The sequence below is a fragment of the Halichoerus grypus genome, chromosome 10 (genome assembly GCF_964656455.1).
Source record: "Halichoerus grypus chromosome 10, mHalGry1.hap1.1, whole genome shotgun sequence".
NCBI lineage: Eukaryota > Metazoa > Chordata > Mammalia > Carnivora > Phocidae > Halichoerus > Halichoerus grypus.
Genome location: NC_135721.1, coordinates 75,188,690 through 75,210,546, shown reverse-complemented (window position 1 = coordinate 75,210,546; position 21,857 = coordinate 75,188,690). Strand labels below are relative to the sequence as shown.

Genomic DNA, 21,857 nt, shown 5'->3' with positions numbered 1-21,857 from the left:
TCTCACGACCCTGAGATCATGACCTGAGCCGAAATCAAGAGTCCGACACTTAACCAACTGAGCCACCCAGATGCCCCTCAAATCTGCATTTCTAAAGGTTCCCAGGTGATGCTGATGCCCGGCCCAGGGACTGCACTTTGAGAACTGCTATTCTATACAGCCTGGTATAGGTGTTTAATAAGCATATATTGGATGAATGGATGAATGGATGGATGGGAGGTTGGTTGAGTGTTTGGGTCAGTGGATGGGTAGGAGTTGAATGGATGAAAGGGTGGATGGGTAGATTAATGGATGGATAGCAGGTGGGCAGATGAGTAGCAGAAGACGGTTGCATGGATGGATCAGGGATGGTTCAGAGTAGTAGGGAAGAAGATGGGGCTGGGGAAGTTGTAGTGTGGAATACAGCATAGAGAAGAACTTGGAGTGAACGCCTACTTTCAACTCTTGTCGTGGGCTCACCACCCACTAACTGTGCAATGTTTGGCAGGTGACTTCACCTCCCTGAAGCTCATTTTCCTCATGTGAGACATGTGGGTTAACAATGCCTATGAATTTCCATGAGCTAATACCCTTAAAAGGGCCAAGAGCAGAGCCTGGCATGCAGTGGATGCTCTCTACTCTTGGGTTGTATCTGACTATTACCATCATATATCACTGGGCTGTACTGTGTGGTTGAGACGAGAGGCTTGTAATTCAGGTCCATCTTGTTTCCATAGTGGCCAATGCTGACCTCGAATTGGATCAGGTCCTTAAAGTTGGGCATCATGGTACAGGAAAGGAAGATGACGCACAGCCCATACTTCTGGCGGTGATGGTGCCTCTAAAACAATAAGCCCCCACATCCCCAGTACATAAGCCAAGGGATAAACAAGGCTCTAGAGACAGGCAGGGAGCCAAAGATGAGGTGCCCTGTTTCTTTCAAAAGCCATCTTTGCTTCTCTTCAGGGCGAGCTGGACCATCTTTGAACCTGTGCCCCCTCAAAATCCTGCCTTGACTCCCGCTCAAGGGCAGTTCCTCCCAGGACCTTTATTACCTGGTCCCCTCCTCCTAGCCACCTGGGGTTCCTTTCCTTCCTGAAAGGGAGGTTTCTCCCTCCAAGGCCCTGAGGGTCAGGCTGGGCTCTGACTTGGGCCACCTCATCCCTCTCCTTTTTGCCTCAACGCCCTCCCCTGATGAGACCCGGCGTGGGCAGGGGTGTGGTGAAGGTGGCACACGCATGCACATCTGCTCTGGGCCCTTCTCCAGCCGCCTCCTCCCACCCTGCCTCCCATCTGCTGGAGGTCCTCCATCTACCACGTCAGCCGATCTCATTTCTGTGGCCAACCCCTGCCCTCCTCTTGAGCTCTCCCAGTCTGTTCACTAGCCCAGGTCTGCCCTGTCATAAAAAACAACCCTCCTTCTCCCCTCTGAGCCTCTGCTGAGCCCCATCTGATCTTGTCTCCTTCCACTTTCCAGCGAAGTTTCTGTGCACTTGCTTCTATGCACAGTCTGCAACTTCTCCCTTGCACCTGGGCGGCCTGGCAACTCTCCCCTTAGGGGGCTGCCTCAGTGGTCCTCTTTGCAGACTCTTCCCCAGTCTCTTCTGCAAGCCCCTCCTCCTACTCTACCTGCCTTAGGCCGTGGCACCCTTTTACCCACCTACTCCTCCCAGGCATTTCCTTCACAACCCTGTGTTCAGATCCTGGTGTGCTGACGACACACCATCTGTCTACAGCCTCGAGGACTGATTTTCATGGATGTCTCATCAGCATATGTCAACGGTGGGATTCGTTGTCTCCCTCCCCCCAGACCTGCTCCTCCTTCAGGGAGCACGGATGCCACCCTGACCACCTTGCCACCTGAGGCAGAAAAGGGGAATCAGCTTAGAGGAGTTAGCCTCATTTCTTATGTCTTGTTGGTCTTTCGTTCTGATCATTCTGTTTCCAAAGGGTCTCTCTCTGGAACCTGCTCCCTCCTCTCTGGTTCTCCTTCCCATGACTGTATTCCCATTTTTAAAAATAAGTGGGTGGCTATTCTTAACACTGTTCCCCCTGCCCCTTCCTGCAGCAGCGGTCTTCCCCAGACTATAGGAAGAAATAAAAACTCCTTAGAAGATCATTTCTCCTTAACTAGATTGCACATTTCTTAAACAGAAACTTTATCTTGTATTTACTGGGTCCCTGACCACCCGGGATTTGGCACAGCATGAAGCCCTCACACGGCTTAGTAAAGACTCAGGCAGATTGACCAAACATTCTCAGGCACCCAGGAGCTCATTCAGCTTGCGGCCGGGGCCTCTGCAGTCAGAAACAGGACCCGCAGTAGATCTGGGGTGGGCAGAGGGGCTCTTTCTTCCTGGGTTACCTGTTTCCTGTAGTTACCTCTATACTGGTCACTTCAGAGGAGAGATCCTTCCTCTTAAAGTCTTGATGGGAAGAGACGTGGGTGAATAACTCCAGGAAGACTCGGCCTCGATAAGTTAAACCATCCTTAAGAGGGTCGGGAATATTCTAGGGTAACAGGAAGGAAAATAGTGAGAAAAGGAATGAGAGAAAAAGAGCAGATGAATCTCCCTTGACACCTCTGCAGCCGAGTTGTCTAGTGACTTCCTGCCTAGGGGTGACCACAATCCCGGGGCAGAATTCCAGACACCCAAAACATGCTGTGCCCAGAAACCTCTGGGCCCTGACCCCTTTCCATACCCCGAGGCCCATTCCTCCTCTTCATGCATTCCACTCACTAGTCAACCCCAAGTACCTGTTCCCCGCAAATGCTTCCTGCTCATAGGGGGCTCTGATAACTACAGTGTTTGCGCTCCCAGTCTGGCCAATCAGAGCATGCCCCGCCTCCTTGAAAAGAGTGATTGGTCCAAGGGAAGTACACATGACATAAGGCAGCCAATTAGAATGCTCCCCTGGCCTTCCCTATTAGAGGCTCCGATGGCTACTTGTTCGCAGGGAGGCCTGACTGCCGTAGGAAAGAAAGCAGACCAGGCTGAAGAGCAGCAGAGCTGAGAGATGGAGTAAATGAGAGAGACTCTTGATGGCATGGAGGTCCCGGTGCCTGCAAATCAGTCCTCACTCAGAGTTTTTCCCAGCCCAGTTCCCATCTTTTAAGCCAATTGGAGTTGGCTTCCTGGCCTTTATCAATCAGTCTTTAACCGCCCAGTGCTTTCTACATTTACCTATGCTGTTTTCTGTCTCCATGTCCTTTCCACCTGCTGGAAATCTTACCCGACGTTTCATCTCAGTGCTCCTTCCTCAGTGAACGCCCAGAGCTCTCCGTTTCTTTCTCATGCCACAATACACGTCCCATATACACATAACCGTTTACACACAGGTTACATGTCCTCTACCAGCGTGGTGGACAGACACCAGGGTCGGGCCCTCCCCCGGCACTTCCCAGGCCCCAGGGCCTTTCATACGGTTGGTATTACCTCCACTGTTCCCTAGAGCTGTCATGAGAAGCTTACAGTGCCTTCTTCCTGGATCCTGAAAGGGGCCTTTTTACCCCCACGAAGAGTCAGGAAGCTGGGGCCAAAACAGGGTAGGAAGCCAGAGTATGTTCCTGCAAGAAAAGAGGGTGAGGGGGCGGGGCCAGGTGGTAGAGGGGCAGAAGGCAGGGGCTAGGGGGGAAGGCTTGCCTTCTATTTCTGCTCCGGTGGATGAGATCTGGTTGAGAAACAGGCTGACGGTCCCAATCTCATCCCCGCAACTGTTCTTGGGGCTGGAAAGAAACACATTCTGCAGGCTGAGCCGCTGGCCCAGCTCTGATTATCTCCTCCGCTGCTTGTTTTTCAGCCTCCACCCCTGGCTCACCAGTCCAAGACTCTGAACTTGATGTAGCTGGAGAGGCAGGGCAGCTGCAAGGGGAAAGCGAGAGCCACGGTGAGTGCATGCCCGGAAGGTCTGGTCCTCACAGAGACTGAGTGCAGCTGGGAAGTGCTGGGTCCGGGTCCAAGGCCTGGCTCAGTCACCAGTAAGCCATTGTCACCACAGCCAAGATAGATTTACCATGGGAGCGTATAGACCTGTGGCTGTGGGCCTCCCCACTTGCATGGGTCCCTTGCAAAGCCCTGGGAGAGTCTTACAACTGTGTCCCCTTGTTACTTTGTATTCTTATTCTTAAAATGGACCCCTAATTGCATGAGCTTCAGGACCGAGACCTGAGTCCACCCTGACCATGGGCTCAATGATTGCAGTCCTCATACAACCCTTCACTGTCACCAACCGTCTTACACAGAGGTTGTGGCTTAAAATGTCTTCTTCACGGTTAGCGGTTAACTTTTATTTTTATTTTATTTATTTATTTTTAGATTTATTTATTTGTCAGAGACAGAGCACAAGCAGAGGGAGCAGCAGGCAGAGGGAGAAGCAGGTCTCCCACTGGGCAAGGAGGAACCAGACGCAGGACTCGATCCCAGGACCCCAGGATCATGACCCAAGCCAAAGGCAAACACCTAACCGCCTGAGCCATCCAGGCACCCCAGAGGTTAACTTTTAAACAGTAGGACATCTATCCCCTCCAGAGTAAATAATAGTAGCTGCTGTTGTGGGAAGGGTTTCTGTTGTCCCCTGGCTGTGCTGAATGATCTACATGGGTCATCTGAGTGACTCCTCCCAACAACCCCATAAGCCAGGTGCTGTTATTCCAATTTCTAGACAGGAAAACTGAGGCACAGAGAAACTGAGTTCCTCAAGTTCTCTTTAAAAGCTCTCTTTAGAGTTCCTAACGACTCTGCCGCAACCCAGGGAGGGGTGTGATTGTCCCTATTTACAGATGGGGAATGAGGCCCAGAGAGGTAAAGGGACTTGTTCAGGGTCCCACAGTCAGGGGTGCAGTCACGACTGGAACCCAAGCTTCTGATTGTTATCTCCACTCTGCCACAGGGTCCCCTCAATTATGAAAACAAAAACCAATCCGTGTGTAAAACAGAGCTGCTGGGGTTGAGGCCTGAGTGGGATGCAAATCCTCTCAGTTGGGGCCCCTTCTCCTCACAGCACTTCCTGAGGCATGGCTGAGAGTCCCTCCCATTCTCCATTCTACTCGTCCATTCTCCCCTTGCTGAGGAGCTGGGGGCCAGGGCAGAGTAGGGAAAGGGTTTTCCAGTTGAGCAAGTGGTTAAGAAGAAATGAGGAAAGGCCCCCTAGAAGTGGGGAGATGGGCACCGGAAGGCATCCAGGTCTTCCAATATTACAAATCCTCCACATTCACATTCATGGCTGAACCATCTTTTCATCCACCCTGTTGAGAATTCTCTTCCCCTTTCCCAGTTCCTTGTCTTGACTGCCCTCCTGTCCTGGGGCCCTTGGATTGTAAGCTGGCATACACCCATTTTCAGCAGAGCTTCCCCTGCAGCCTGCCTTGTTGGGGCCCTGACTGGCTGGCCTCAGATGCTACTGTCTCTGTAGTCACCCTGCTATTCAGAGTGAGGGTCACGTCTGCCTGCTGCATTTCCACAGGGCTAGTGACAATCAGGCTTGCATCCAAATGGCTCCAGCCTAGGAGACTGTGTTATGTGGGAAATGGGTGACGGCCCAAGGGCTGTTTGGACAGCTTTAAATGTTGGAAGGCCTCTTTCAGGGATGAAGGAGGGCCCAGCCTGTGCCACTGGTTTCTGAGCCTAAATGCAGCTGAACATTAGGGAGGACTTTCGAGGCTCTGAGCATCCACAGAGCATCTGAGGATCCTGGCCATGAGCCTCATCACAGCCAGAGACAGGTGGGAGGGATCAAAGACGGAGGATAAACTAGGCTCCCTTTAAAATCTCTTCCTAGGGCACCTGGGTGGCTCAGTTAGTTGAGCATCTGCCTTCGGCTCGGGTCATAATCCCAGGGTCCTGGGATCGAGCCCCGCATCGGGCTCCCTGCTCAGCAGGGAGCCTGCTTCTCCCTCTCCCTCTGTCTCCCGGGTTGTGCTCTCACTCTCTCTGTGTCAAATAAATAAATAAAATCTTTAAAAAAATAATTAAAAAAATAAAATCTCTTTGTACTTTAAGAGTCTATAAAATTACTCAGGAAGGTAGGGATTATGAAGAATGGGTTAAAGATGATGCCTCACCAGGAGGCAGACTAGGGAAGCTTCTAGCAAGGAAGAGGGTCCCAGGAGAGTAGAGGGGAGTTCACGAGCTGATTTTACGTCACACAAATTTAAGGTATAAGGAAAGCAAAACACCCTCTGGGTAGCCAAATAGAAGCCACACAAAGTTCTATGCACTCATACTTAATGACAGTGCTCAAGCTATCTCAGAATTTCGTACTCTTTTTCTACACACAGTTCTTAGAAGCCTGGCATGGAGTCAAAAGGCAATCAAGGCTCTCTCAGGGCTTTAAGAGGACTGGCATCCACACTCATGATAGGTGACTGAGAAGGACTGAAAAGCTCTAAAAATCAGACTACAGAATCCCACAAAGAAAAGCATCTTGGAGCCATTTAGTGTAGGAACAAATAGTCCCTACTCCATGTACCCCATATACTATGTTCCCACAATACCTCTAGGCCATTAACAAAGAGCTATAATTATCTTCAGGGCACTTCGCCTAGAAGATAAGAAAATGCATAATACAATTTAGATTTAAATGATTTTTTGGTTTTGTTTTGTAATGTAGGTGAAAGGGCATGTTTAAGTTTTTGGGAAAGTTCAGTTGTATGGCCCGCTTATTTCTTAATACTGGACAAATAAGTTTTCCGAAATCTGTCCTGGGCTTCCTTATGTTCCCTATCAGGCAGATCTCACCCCCACTCCCCGCTGCCCCCCACTGTCCCCACCCAATGCTTCTTGGCCCCTACCTTCCATCCACACCCCTAGACACTCAAACTTGCCTTCCGTTTGTGGGGCAGGGGGAGGAGGGTGGTCAAGATGGAATAGCATGGGGTGCCTGGGTGGCTCAGTCAGTTAAGCATCCCGACTCTTGATTTCAGCTCAAGTCATGATCTCAGGGTTGTGAGATCAAGCCCTGCATCAGGCTCCAGGCTCCACACTGAGTGTGGAGCCTGCCTAGGATTCCCTCCCACCCTCCCTCTCTCTCTGCCCCTCTCCCTGCGCTCTCTCTCTCTCTCAAAAAAAAAAAAAAAAAAAAAAGGATGGAACAGCAATACCTGAATCTGGAAGGTCAGGATCTGGTTCCATATCGGGTTCTCAGTCTGGGTCAGCACATTTGTCTTGAGCTAGGAACATCCCAGAGCAGTGTCGGTGCCAGCCTGCGCCCTGCTCCCTCCACTGACCTCACCTTCCAGCCCTTTCAGCCCAGCCCACAGATGGACGCTGTCTCTGGCACAGGGCTGACCATGGGAATGGTCTAAAGACATTTTGACAACTTCTCCTCAGCTACAACTTCAGTCCTTTGTATATCTGCCCAGATCCAGATTCCCTACTATTTGTTTTTAAATCATCTTTCAATTGACTTTGTTCTTAAATAGTCTTAGGGTTATTAACTTTAGTATATGAGTGCATGTACATAGATTTTGTTGGATAAACTCTACGATCCCAACAGAAAAGTGAGCAAAAACCATGTCGACTACGGCAGTGCACAATGGCATACCCCTTTCCAAAGCATCACTTGACTTCATTTTTAAACCTGGCTCTATTCTAAGCAATCGTGTCAGTGAAATCGAGGGTTGGTTGGACTGGTTGAACTTTTTAATACATACTAGAAAACCACAGAGATATTAAAATTTTTGAAAATTGTGTGCCACCTACCACCCAAGAGCATCTCACCTAGACCTGGAGCACCCAAACCACCTTCAGTGTGGTGGTTTTAAAATATGTCCACAAATCCTTTGGTACAGCTTCCTTTGAAAGGTAGACACTAATCTCCCTCCCTTTATGTGTGGATTGGATTTAATGATGCTTCTAATAGGTAGAATATGGTGGAAACAATGGTTTATGAATTCTGAGACAAATCTACTTAACTTTAACCCAGCATTCCCCAAATTTGAACATAGGATCCTTTTTTTTTGCATGGAACGTCCATCAGCACACTTTGGAAAATGCTACTCTCTATTTATGGAGGATCATGGAATGTCAGCAACTCTCTTGCTCAGAGCCTTCAATTTCTAGATGAAGAATCTCAGGCCCGAAGAAGACAGTGTTTCAGCATTGTTTGTTTGAGGGCATGTTGTTTCATTCACTATTCGTGCCCTTCATGTACATTAGGCTTTCAGTGGGCACCTGCTCTCCATGCAGGGCTCTGTGCGTGGCTCTGGGAGACAGGGTGACTGGCCACGGCCTCCACCTTCACAGACTTCCTGGTCCAGTGGGGCCACGGCCCACTGATGGGGGAACTGACATCCGGATCCGGGGGCCCTGCCCACCAACTCCAGCCTTCCCCACACACTATCTAGGTGACAATTTCTCAAACCCTCAGACCCTTTCTACACTTACCTTTTCCCCAATTAGCTCCACCTCCAACATAGGATTCACTAAGTGCTGTTTCTCTGTGAACAAGAAGTTACAAGATTTCTGAGACAGCAGCATTTTTTTTTTTAAGGGGAGGACATGTAGAGGTGAGGTGACAGAACGACTGTCACACCCCTCTGCCATCATCTGGTGTGGTACCCCCCACACCCTGGCAGACCTCCCCCATCTCCACTCTATCTCTATGTGTCATGGCCCATAATTGCAGCGAGAGTGGGAGCTGGCATAGGGAACCGGGAGTTTGCATCCAGACATCAAAGACAGGTCAGGGGCATGTGACCCATTTTAAAGAGTATCTACGGGGTCTTCATGAAACAAATCTTAGTGGATTTCAGTCTCGTCCTCTCGCTCCCACACCCTGAATCTTAGGTTCACATCAAAATGGAACAGGGAAGCCCCATGAGAATCCAGGGTGCCACTGTGTAGGGAATCTCAGGGTCACTCCCCCCCCCCCACCATCCTGACTCTAACTGAGATGAAGGTCCTCTGCGCAGTAGATGAAGAACTGTAAGTAGGCCATGTTGATTGGGACCACCGTTGACTTGAAGATCTGAGTAGTGGTGTCATCAGCCCCATAGGGCAGCTTTTGATCTACCTGCAGAGACCAGAGACCCGACAGGGTAGAGTCATAGGATGGTCACGGCCATGGCCACCAGATTTGGCTTCCCGGCCTTCCACTTGGTAGCGGGGAGGGATGGACAACCCTCAAGTGACACAGCAGGCAAATAAAAGCATGTGAAGATCAGTGGCCACTCTGAGGGCCAGGGGTACCCTATGAAAGTAGCCACAGTAAGAAATGTTGTTGGGGTGTTGGGGGCAGCCTCACCAGAGCCTGGTCTCCCACACCGAGGACACAGATGGTGACTTTCAGGTAGCCTCTCACACCACTGCTGGGTTCATTCGGCTGGCAGAGGCCTAACCATTTCCTCATGAGTGTGTGACCTGAAGGGGCAGAGGGCCCATGGGAGACCGGCCTCCAGTCTCCATCCTTCTTCCCTGAAACCAGTCTTTGTTTCTGTGGGAGAGGGTTGTGGAAATGGGTCTCATATATTCTGGTTCCCATACAGTAGCAGAGGAAAATGGGAGTCACTCCTCCCAGTAAGCAAAGCTAGTACACTCAGCAGGCATCAGCCATCGCCTTTAGGAAAGAGAGAACCCTCTTCCCCATCCTGGGAACTCACAGTTGTTGTTACTCTCCTGGTCTGAGAGAGGCAAGCATTTTCCCTAACCCTAAGCTCCAACCTTAACCTGCTATGGATGTTATGGCCAGATCATATGTTATGGTTACAGTGGAAACCTCTACTCAAATGCTAGTTTCCGAATACTGGCCTCAAAAAATAGAAATTCAAACCAAGGCTGTAATACAAGTTTAGCATTTGACCCAAAGGGATGCCTTGAGTTTTGAAGAGAAAGATGTTATCATTATAAATATTATCAAATACAGAAAACAATTCATACCCTCTAATAATCTTCCCTCGTGTGCTGAACATACAGGGACTTTGAAATATTTGGACAACTGGCCTGCTTTTTCTCAGAAGGCACACGCATTTGCAACAACTGATACCTACCTGGAGAATGGTAGATAAACCCAATATCTGTCTGAAAAGACAAGAGTAGAGTAAGGATTAGTTAGGGCCTCTGGCCAAGATGTGCAATATCAACAAACAATAGTACTGTACTGACAGTATTAGCCACCAATGCTTGAGAATTTGCCCTGCTCTAACTCCTTTACTCTTTACAACAGCCTACACGTGGTCCGTTATCACCTCCACTCTGCAGAGGAGGATACTCTGTGAGAGAAGGGCCTAAAGACTTACAACTAGTAAGTGAGGAGGTCTGGATTGGAAGGATTCTCAGCCACCACACAGCACTACCTGGCCAACACAGCGTTGACTCTTCCTTGGGTTGGGAAGGGTGTCTCCCATCCTGGGGAAGAGGCTGGTCAAGGGAGAGGCAAAGAGACTATGGGCTTTCCCTTTCCCTTGGGAGAAGGTTTCTGCCTGAGGCCTGAGGGATGTGGTACAGGACTGAAGGTGGCGTGGGGCAAGGCACTGTGGTATATTCAGGTCACCCTTGTATCCCACATCTGAAGGTTCCATAGACCAGTCCCCAAATTCTGCATGTTAGGCCTACTTTAAAACTCAGTCACCCCTTTGGGTTAGGTAGGCCAAGATTTCTTAGCTACAACAACAAAAGCACAATCTATAAAAGAACAGTTTGATGAAGTGGACTCCAGTGAAATGTAAAACTTCTGTTCTTTGAAAGACACTCAAGAAAATTGAAAGACCAATCATATACTGGGAGAAAATATTTCCAAGTCATATATCTGATAAAAGGACTTGTATCCTGAATATATAAGAAAATCTCAAAACTGAGTAGTAAGAAAACGACCCAGTGAAAATGAGTAAAAGATCTGAAGATTTGTTTATTTAATTTTGAGAGAGAGAGAGAGTAGGGGGAAGGGCAGAGGGAGAGAATCTATCAAGCAGACTCCCGGCTGAGCAAGGAGCTGGATGCGGCGCTCGATCCCACACCCATGAGATCATGACCTGAGTCAAAAGAGTCAGATGCTTAACGGACTGAGCCACCCAGGTGCCCCAAATGAGCAAAAGATTTGAACAGACACTTAAAGAAAATATATAGATGACAAATAAGCACATGAAAAATGCTCAACATCATTAGTCATCAGGGAAGTGTAAATTAAAATCACAGCGAGGTAGCTCTACATATAATTAGAATGGCTAAAGTAAAAAAGATGGACTACAGGAGGGGTTGATGAGAATGGGGGGCAACTGGCACTCGAGCATACACTGCTGGTGGGAATATAAAATGGTAAGGCCTGTTTGGAATTGTTGGGACAAAAACGGTTAGGAATTTTCTCTAAAAATTAAACATACACTTACCATATGAGCTACTCAATCCACTTCTACATATTTACCCAAGAGAAATTAAATTAAGATTTGTACAGTAAGATTTGTACAGCAAAGCAGCTTTACTGTAACAGCCAAAGACTGAAAATAATCTCATGTCCATCAACAGATGAGTGGCTAAACAAATTGTGATAAATCTATAAATGGAATACTACTTGGCGATGAAAAGGAATGAATTATTGACACATGCAGTGACATGGATGAATCTCAATTATGCGGAATGAAAGAAGCCAAACCAAAAAGGGTATATGCTGCATTATTCCATTTATATAAAATTCTAGAAAATGCAAACCAAGCTATAGTTATAGAAAGCAGACCAGAGGTTTCCTGGGGATGGGAGGGGGTGGGATGGGGCTGAGAGGGAAGAATAAAAAGGCACACAAGGAAATTTTGGGGGATGATAGATGTGACAGATATGTTCATTATCTTGACTGTGATGATGGTTTCACAGGAATACAAAAATTATACATCTTAAAATATGTGTAATTCACTGTATGTCAATTGTACCTCAATAAAGTTGGAAGAAAACCAAACCAAACCAAATCCAGGCACCCCTAATGAAGCAACAGATCCAGGCAGTGATCATCAGTGGCTGTTAACAACATAAAAAGAGACCAACAGACATTCTGTGGCTCCCGCTGAAGTCATTTTGCCAAGTAATGGACCCAAATCTGGCAAGCCTCTGGGCAGGGGGACATGTGAAATGAACCTTCAGAGATGCAGGCAGCAAAATCCAGACTGGAGGAAAACTTTAGAGGACCAACTATCCAGTTTCTTTAACAAATTACAAGGTGGGGGTGGGGGGGTGGGGGGGTGGAAATGGGCAGGACCCACAGAATCGAAGACCTAAAAATACATTTTATTTTATTTTTTATTTTTTTTAAAGATTTTATTTATTTATTTGACAGAGAGAGACACAGCGAGAGAGGGAACACAAGCAGGGGGAGTGGGAGAGGGAGAAGCAGGCTCCCTGCAGAGCAGGGAGCCCGATGTGGGACTTGATCCCAGGACCCTGGGATCATGACCTGAGCCGAAGGCAGTCACTTAACCGACTGAGCCACCCAGGCGCCCTAAAAATACATTTTAACTAGCTGCAATGTATGCACCTGGTCTGCATCCTAACTTGAACAAACTGTGAAAGGAATTCATAAGATAATTAGGGGAATTTGAACACTGGCTAGTTTTCGATGTTATCTAGGAATTATAAAGGTTTTAAAACGTTGATAATTACATTTGGTATACTTAATAAAATCTTTATGTTTTAGAAATACATACTGAAGTATTTAAAAATAAAATGATATGATGTCTGAGATTGGATTCAAAATAACCTAGTGGGTAGGGGAAGTGGGCCAGGTGTAGACAAAACATCACTGGCAATGAATTAGTGAAGTTGAGTGATTGGGATGTGGGAACTCAGGATACTATTCTCTCTGCTTTTGTGTATCTTTGAAATTTTGCAAAGAAGTTCTTTTTAAAGATTTTATTTATATATTTGAGAGAGAGAGAGAATGCAGGGGGGCAGAAGGAGAGGGAGAGAATCTCAAGCAAGAATCTCCCTGCTGAGCTCGGAGCCCCACGTGGAGCTTGATCTCACAACCCTGAGATCATGACCCGAGCTGAAATCAACAGTCTGGCGCTCAACAGACTGAGCCACCCAGGCATCCTTCATGTCTATAACTTATTTAACAGTTCATATCACTGGTCACTGTCTGAAAATTGTGCAGTGGTCTTTGTCGAAAGTACATTTTTTACCTCCTGCCACTTAACCTCTCAGGAATCTCTCAATCTCTAAGCCTATGCTGCTTTTAAAAAAAATCTTTTATTATTTGAGAGAGAGAGAGTGCACAGAGGGAGAGGGAGAATCAGACTCCCCGCTGAGCAGAGAGCCCCATGTGGGGCTCGATCCCAGGACTCCGAGATCATGACCTGAGCTGAAGGCAGATGCTTAACCCACTGAGCCACCCAGGTGCCCTGCCTATGCTGCTTCTTTAAGGGACAGGTCATGACTCTTCATGTGCGTATTACAAGTTGTGAGAAAGAAACCTTACTTTGATTTGTCCTAAATGTGCCTTTCCCAAGGTGGAAGCCTTTTTCCAGGGGTTGCCAGATTTGGCAAATAAAAATACAGATGCCCACTTAAGTTAGAATTGCAGATAGGGCGCCTGGGTGGCTCAGTTGTTTGAGCGACTGCCTTCCGCTCAGGTCATGATCCTGGAGTTCCGGGATCGAGTCCCGCATCAGGCTCCCTGCTCATCGGGGAGTCTGCTTCTCCCTCTGACTCTCCCCCTTCTCATGCTCTCTCTCTGTCATTATCTCTCTCAATAAATAAATTAAAAAAAAAAGAATTGCAGATAAATGAGGACTTCATTTATAGTATACATATGTCCCCTGCAATATTTCGTGAGGAGCCATGCGATATTTGAGGCATCCTTATATTTAAAAAGTATCTGTTGTTTAAGCTTCAAATGTAATAGAGCATTCTGTATTTAATCTGGCAACCCTACCTTTTCCCAATCTTCCTGGATTTGGAGAATCTTTTTTAGCCCTCATGACTGTGTCAACTTTCCTCATCTCTCAGCCTGTGTCTTTCCAAAGCAAACCTTTTTATTCTATTCTCATAGGCAGCAGTTTTCTCTCTGTTTCTCTGCCTTTTTGGATCTTCTGCTTCCATTTCCCGGAGGCAGAGATTCGAAGTGTGTCCATAGTATTATAAGTTTGGGGAATTCAACATGGCACATTAAGTGGTACACACTTTCATCCCTACAATGACTCTGGTTTGAGTATATCATTATTCCCATTGTACAGATGAGGAAGTAGAGGTTCTGAATAACTTGTTTAAGTCAACCCAGTTGGTAGGTGGATCCAAATCTGGATATTTCTGCATGAAAATTCAAGTTTTTGCCCCTAAACTCGGGCATGGAGCCCATGGTAGGTCTCTGTTTCACCAAACCTCCTCCTTCATCCAGGGCTCACTTGGAATCTCCCGATCTCTGAGTTGAATCTCAACAGTGTGGAATTCATCACCTGCAGAAAGATCTCAGTTATTCACATCCCCCATTTCTCCCACCCCCATGGGAGGAACTGTAAGGGCACATTAGGGATTCTCCAGGATCTACTCAATACTTCCTAGTGGCCCACAATACCACATAAGTTTTCTCATTTAATTCTCAGAGGTACCCTGTGAGGTTCAGAATTTTAGTTCCATTTTACTGATGAGGAGGTTGATCAGAGGGCTCAATTCATTTGATGAACCCAAAGGTCAGCCCAAAGCAAAGTGTTGCACTCAACTTTCTCCATGGCATGCTGTCCTGATCGTTTCCCATGTGCCTGTGTTCCCAAAAACATGTACACTCTTCAAGGGGGAGGCCTCCTTGTTCTCCTTAGCCCTGTGCTGGGCACATAGGAGGTATCAGATAAACATGTTCATTGCTGTTACCGGGCTCCCTCTGGTTGGGGAATGGAATGTCTCATGTTGAGGGCACATGCGAGGGGTCCTTTGGTGGCATGAGAATCCTGGCACATGAGAAGGGGCTCTTTTCTTCACCAGGGCCCAGCTCAGGGCCTAACAGTTGGCATTCCATAAGATTTGTTAAATGAATGAATGGGGAGTCTGGGTTGCCAGAGTGTGATAAAGGCAGTGGAGGATATGCCTTGGGGTCAGAAGGACCATCTGAAGTGACTGGCTATAAGGGAGGGGTGAGGGGCTGAAGTCTTTCCCAGAATTGAGGTGGGACAAGAAAGTGGGCCCATCTTGTTTGGCTCCTCACCTGAATTAAGATGGTCTCATCAAATAACTTAGCAGGCACCTCATAAAAATTCTGGAAGAAGATCTGAAGCAGAGAGAATGGGGGTAGGGGTTGGATGATATTCCTTCCACCACTTCACCCAGGGACTCAGTAAGCCTGAAGGCTCAGAATAGCATGCTTCTTCCCCAGCTCTTGCCCATTTCATGCTCATGCTCCTCCTCCAGAAGCAGAGGCTTGCCCGGCTCCTGGAGGGTGTTCTGCCAGGGTAAAGGGCAGGGGCAAGGGTTCCCAGAAGCATCTGTCAAGAGTGGCTCAAGGCCCAGCTAGCTGCCCTGGGATGGAGTCCCGAGCCTCTGCCTCCTAGAGTGCCCTGTCAGTCCACTGCATCCCAGCCCCTGCTGCAGCCAGAACCCTCTTTCCTAAATGCAAACCCGGCCCCATCACTCTCCTGCTTAACTCCCTCCATGGCTCCCCAGTGCCATCTGTGACAGGGTCCCAGCGCATTTTGCAGCCTTCCCTCCAGCCACAGCCATATCTACAGTTCTGCCAAGTCCTGCCACTTCTTGTTTCTAGGCTTCCGAAGACACTATAGCTTTTTTCTGAATTTTCTTTCTCCACGATTTCTCTCTTTCCCTGGTAGACTCTTCCTTCAAGGTTTCGGGAGCCCTTCCTGAGTCCCCTCATTCCTCCGTACTCTCACTGTGCTTTTATCTTTTTATTTATTGGCCTCTTTACCAATTAATTCAGTGAGTATTTATCGACTTCCAACTGTGATCAGACACAATGCTATAGCTTAGGGCTTCAGCAGTGACAAGATGTAATGGTCTGGGTCTGCATTTCACAGCTGCATTAACAGCACCTCCAGATCTCTGTTAACCCCAGTTTTGCACCATTGTCATTGTCTATGTGTTCACAGGCCAATCCGCCCCCCACAGACTATTGGTTCCTCCAATGGGAGGTTTCAAATGATTTTGTCTGTATTCCCAGTGCCAAGCAGTGCTTGGCCCTCTGTAGGCGCTCAGCCAATGTTTGTGGAAGAAGCAAGCTTGCCTGATGCCTGCAGGTAATGCCCAGCCCCCAGCTAGCTCCTGGCTGGCCCCCTTGGCCCAACTGCCCCGTTCAGTTCTGAAGGGCACGTGCAGCCCACCTCATTGAAGAAAGGGTTGTTTCCCATCTTGATCCGTGTGTTGTGCTGGTGGCCTCCGATGACCACCTTCACCATCGGCTTGATGTTGTTGCCCATGAGCTGTCGGGCTTCAAACACCTTCACTCGGACCTAGGGGCGGGGGGGGCAGGGAACACAGGAGCACTTGAGGCTGTGGCCTGGGCCCCCTTCTCCAACAGGGACTCTTCTCTAAAAGAACAAAGTGTTCTGACAAGAGGCATCTACTGGGGATGGGAGGAGAACCACAGGGAGCTGGACTGCCTGAAGGCAAGTCCAAGAAAGGCCATGGCTCCTCCTGTTTCCTCTTCTGGGAACTGTCCCCTCCACTGCTTTGTACTTTTCATCTTGTGTAGACTAGGTGTTTCTCAATTGCAATGGGCTTGTTACAGAATACAGAAATGAAATCTAATCTTTCCCAGTTTTTTTTTGTTTTGTTTTGTTTTTACTTTTATCTACAATCTTTTTAGAGAACTGAGAATTTTAAAGTTCCATGCCATTGAATCTCTGATCTGTGATTTGCTCTCTGATTTGTGATTTATTCTTCCCCTTTCTATACTTTACTGGGGCTTCAGTAAAGGGTCTATGACATCTGAGCCTAGAACTAGAAGGTGGGAGGGAAGAGCAATGCAGAGCCCAGGAGAGACCCCGGCCGGCTGAGGCCCGGGGGGAGAAAGAATGAAGATGGCCATGGCTAGGAGGGCACTGGTGTGGGAGCCTGTCATCTGACTGCGGGTAGTAAATAACATCCGGCTCTCCCAGCCCAGGCTGTGGCTCGGCCTTTCTCCATGAGGCCTCCTATGTCTCCAGCAAGTCCAGTGACCCTTTAGGGATTGATACACATGCAGCTACCGGACCCTCAGAGACAAGAGTGGGCCAAACCAGGCAAACAGGTCGCACGTCAGGATTTTGCCCTAACCTCTAGGACAGAGGAGGAGTAGTGATTTGGGCACGATGACCCTCTATCCTGGGCAAACCAGCCTGATGAAAAGGGATGGGGCCCAGAGGGAGAGGAAAGGAAGGTACTCCAAAGGAGGAACAGCATGTGCAAAGGCCTGGCAGCTAGAGAAAGAGGCTTGAGAATGGGGACTGCAAGGTGTCCAGGATGCTAGAGCAGGGTGGGGAAGGGCGGGGGCAGGAGACAGAGTGGCTTGCAGAGATAGGTTTGTGTTATCAAGGGCCTAGGAAGCCATTGGAAGGAGTTTGGGTTTTGTCCTGAGGACATTAGAGCATCCTCATTTTTAAAAATTTATTTTTTATTTTATTTTATATTTTAAAATTAAAGTATAGTTGACACACGATGTGACATTAGTTCCAGGCCCACAACATAGTGATCTGACAACTAGATATTATACTACTATGCTCACCACAAGTGTAGCTACCATCTGTCATGGATATCCTCATTTTTAAAGGACATTTTTAAGCAGGTGCATGGCATGGTAAGAATGACATCTTTGAAAGACCACTTTGACTGAAGGATGGACAGGAGAGAGCTGGAGGCTGGGAGTTCAGGAGGAGCCTATGAGGCGGTCCAGGGAAGCGACGGTGCTGGCTCAGGCCAGGGAAGTGAAGTGGTGATGGAGAGGCGGGGGCAGTTGGGTGGTATTAAGAGCTAAGACTTGGCCATCGACTGGATGCAGTGGGGAGGGTGAGGAAGAAGGCAGTCAAGAATGACATCCAGTCTCCTGGGCAGGTGGCAGGCTGGGGAGCAGGTGAAACCATAGTAGAAATCTTAGGTTACAAGTTACAGATCAGAGGGTAGTTGGCGAGCCATGGGATGAGGGTTCCAGAAGTCATAGCGGGAACTCTCCTCAGCCCTTCCCATACAGCTCATTTTGCCATGAACATGGCTAGCCTTGTGTTGCCAACAATCCCGAGGACTCCAGGCCTTTTGCTCTGCCTCCCTAGCACTTGCCAGGGCCTGTTGGTATACATAGAGCCAACAGCGCCTCCTATTGCCGCAGCAGAGCTGTCTCTAGCTTCAGCTTCCTGCAGAAGTGGCTCAGAATGACCCCGGAGGAGCATGGGATGCAGTGAGGCTCTGAGGACCTGTAGCTCTGGCCCTCTGCCATGACCTTATGGAGAGACGGGGACGGCCTGGGATCACAGTGAGAGTGTCAGGTGAATCAGCCCAGAATCCTCACCTGAAAGTGCTGAGGCTTCGAGGACAGAGCCGTGGGCATGGCGGAGTTGGGGAACATCAGTTTCTGCCTGGCCACCTCTCCTGTACTTGGGCCCAGGAGGTCGCCATCGCCTGAGGAAACACAATCTGGGTGGGCCTTCAGAGGCTGGGGCTCAGGAGGCTTTGAGGCATTACACCCATTTCATTGTTCCATCCCCAGTGACTAGCTTCTGACTAAAACCATGGCCCAGAAGTCCTGAAAGGGGCACATATCCTTCCCAGAACATTCCCATGGGAACCTCCTCTTATCCTCAGTAACCCTGGGCCCCACACTCTACATGTGGGGGCTCTTGGAAATGGCCATCCTTGCTTCCCTCCGCAGCCCACTGGAGGCTGGGCCTTATGTCTAGAGAGGACAAGTGGAAATATTGGGGGATACATATATATATATATATATAACCTCAGCCAGGTGTCTGGAGATCTGGCTTCTAGATCCTAACCTGGTCACAGTCCTTCTGTAGGCCTCAAGGGATGGGTCCCAAAGGTCGCAAGGGTCCCAAAGAGCCCACCCAGCTATGTTTGGAGAAGAACAGGGGTAAACCCCGAGGACATACCTATCTTCGACGTATCCTGGTATCTCACAAGGGTCACCTGGAGGGTGACAGTGCACTGCAAGGCAAAGGCAGAGGGGGGCTGTAAGCCAGATCTTGCAATCCTTGGCCAAGTCATAACACTGGAACCTCGCCCAGCCTGGCCAGGTTCATGCCCAGTTCCCCTGTGCAAAGCGATGCTGGCCATGGTACAGGGCCACGCCATGCCATGGGACCTGTGAAGTCTTGGGTAGAGGGAGGTTATAAACTGGTAGGGAGAGAGCAATGGGTTATAGTGGAGGGAATTAGGAGAATAGAGGAGGCATGTGGCAGTGGCGGTGACAAGGGGGTACAGCAGGGTGGGGAGGAGAGGGAGAGGTGCCTTGGGACCAGTCCAGAACCGCTGATGCCAACAGCTCTTCTCCTAGCTCAACATCTCCTGACCTCAGGTGGGGACTCCTGCAAATACCTCTTAATTGACCTCCTGACCTCCAAGTGCTCTGACTACTCATCCTACCTCTAGACCATCGCCAGAATTGCCCCCTAAAAATGCCCTAACCGATCAGAGTGAAGTCACAGCTCACCAGCACAGACCATAAGGCCCCTGGTCTCAGCTAGTCTCAGCTCTCCCACCAGCCCCTTCACATCCTCCCAACCCCCATGTGCCAGCAGTGTGGTAGCTCACCCTCCCCAAACCTGCTGCCTGCCTCTCTCTCCCTCCAGCCTTCACACATGCACCTTACACCCTTGCCTGGGATTCTCTTCCTTTCCCGTCCGTGGGGCAAACTCATGCCCGCTGAGAAACTGAATAAACAAATGGACAGTGACCAGATCTTATGTAAAAATGGAACTCTGACCTACAATCTGCAGCAATTGATTCAGGAAACCAGCCCAATAAATCTGCAGTAACCCGCCCAGGAAGCCAGCCTGCTCTAAGTCAGTCTTGTAGGAAGTCAGAGTACTCCTCTAGCAACCAAACAATAGCCCCATCACAGTTGGCCCCAAATTGTCAGGACTTGATTCATAACTGACAGCTTCCCTCATTTTTGTCCCTTCTTCCCACTTAGGACCAGCCAGAGAAAGCCAAATACACACCCCTAATCAACCACATAGGATGCCCGGCTCCTCGTTGGTTCACTTATAGCTTCCCCTGACCAACAGCCTCCAATCAGGGCACACTGGGAGCCTTCCCTGCTTCCGCTGTACAGCTTCCCCCCTCCTCTGCCTGCCTCTGAGTCTCTGCCAAAATGCAAGTGATGGTGGCTGATGCCCTTGCTCTAGCCAGCTCTGCATAAATAGCCTTTGCTTATTCTCCTTTGGTTGGTCTTCACTTGTTTCCATTTACCTTAATCATGTCCTCTGCAAAGGCTTCTGTGACCTCCCACACGGAATCATTCACTTTGTCCTGTCTTCAGTGACCTAGCCTACCTGCCCCTTGTGCTGGACCTCTTGTCACTGGGAGGGATGCCTACTCCAGTGGACGTGGACTTCACTCAGTTTTGTATCTCAGGCCTAACTAACACAGGTGCTGTCATCCAATGGACAACTGACTAAATAATCAATCTAAAAGGATGGATGTAGGGGTGGGAGGAAGGGTGGGTGGGTGGAGGGATGGCGGGATGGGGAGGTCAGGGAGATGATAGCAGTGTGAGGGGGCCTCCTAGGGCAGGAAGTGCTCTCTGGTGGGGGCACTGGCCCCCAACTTCACCGGCTGCCCCCACTCTTCCAGCCACCCTTCCTGGGGCCCAACTCACATCTGTGGACATCATGAGATGGTTAAGCAGGTTCAGGTCCTTCACGATAAGGACCTCACTCGGTTTTTTCACCAAGGGCTGGAGCAGTATTGTGGCCAGGCCAATGAACCTGGGGAGACAAGGAGCACATATGAGATCCAGAGTCAGGGGACACAGTGTCTTCTGTCCCAGGCATGACTTTATCTAGAGAGGGTTTTCTCTCCTATAGGCTGTGCTGTCCACAGAGAGAGGCTGTAGGAAGGAGGCAGTGATGTGGAGAACCCACCAGAGGATGTAGGGCTCTCACGTCTCTGAGAACTGACTTTGGGGCTATGAGCAGTGGGTGCCCCAGTTAGTGGCTCTGCCCTGCCCAGCTCCTTCCCAGAAGTTCTGCTCCCACACTCCTCCTGAATAGAAACAGTGCCAAGTAACAGCTGATTGGACCAGGGGCTGGACACCTGATGGAAGCTGAGCCAATCAGAGTCTCCGTCCTAGGAATTTTGACTTGGGAGGCCATAGATTCAGTCTCAGTGGGTGTTGGTCCCTGCTGGGCACTAGAATGGGGCCACAATAAGAAGCCAGGATTGGGCAGAGAGAAGCAGAGATTTGAGATCCTGTGGCTTCAGGATCTGCAAAACTGTCCCTGGCTTCCCAGGTTCCTGATTCTGGTCTCTCTGCACTCCCAGCCTCACCACCCTCCCATAAATCCCCCACCTTTTTTTTTTTTTGGTCCCATTAGCTGGCTGGAGTGGGTTCTGGTCCTTGCAGCCTGAGTTATGGATTCAAGCCAGGAGATGCAGCCAGTGCTGTTGCTTTGGTCAGAGAGCCAGCCTCCTGCCTTTCTCTGCCTCACCTGTCCTTCTTTGCTGCGCCCATGTCCCGAAGGATGATTTGCAGAAAAGAGTCATTTTGTAGGGGGCGGTCCCAGAGGTACCAGATCAGGGTCTGTGGGAGGCACAGAGAGATCAGCATCCTTCCTCCACCCTCCCCATCCCATCCTTCTAGAAAATGGGGAAAGATGCAGGGAACAGGCTGGCCCTGTGTTTCTCTTGAACTAAGGAACCTCTCTCAAGTCTAGTTTCCTTTTTTTTTTTTTAAATATGAATCCTCAACCCGGACTTTTTTTTTTTTTTAAGATTTTATTTATTTATTTGACAGAGAGAGACAGCGAGAGAGAG

General features: G+C 49.0%; 1 protein-coding gene across 1 annotated transcript in view; it reads right to left on the bottom strand.

Annotated features, from left to right (window-relative positions):
* FER1L5 (fer-1 like family member 5) overlaps positions 1–21,857 on the bottom strand; it is a 63,164-nt gene that overhangs the window by 32,132 nt on the left and 9,175 nt on the right. The window contains exons 4-20 of the mRNA XM_078056619.1: positions 21,533–21,624; positions 20,701–20,809; positions 18,971–19,025; positions 18,379–18,488; positions 16,220–16,348; positions 15,094–15,156; positions 14,300–14,350; positions 9,965–9,995; positions 9,223–9,338; positions 8,868–8,991; positions 8,364–8,416; positions 7,079–7,147; positions 3,799–3,842; positions 3,624–3,706; positions 3,453–3,547; positions 2,362–2,490; positions 643–820 (exon numbers count right to left, since the gene is read on the bottom strand). Coding sequence (XP_077912745.1) covers positions 643–820; positions 2,362–2,490; positions 3,453–3,547; positions 3,624–3,706; positions 3,799–3,842; positions 7,079–7,147; positions 8,364–8,416; positions 8,868–8,991; positions 9,223–9,338; positions 9,965–9,995; positions 14,300–14,350; positions 15,094–15,156; positions 16,220–16,348; positions 18,379–18,488; positions 18,971–19,025; positions 20,701–20,809; positions 21,533–21,624 — 1,531 coding nt within the window. The remainder of the gene's footprint in view (positions 1–642; positions 821–2,361; positions 2,491–3,452; positions 3,548–3,623; positions 3,707–3,798; positions 3,843–7,078; positions 7,148–8,363; positions 8,417–8,867; positions 8,992–9,222; positions 9,339–9,964; positions 9,996–14,299; positions 14,351–15,093; positions 15,157–16,219; positions 16,349–18,378; positions 18,489–18,970; positions 19,026–20,700; positions 20,810–21,532; positions 21,625–21,857) is intronic.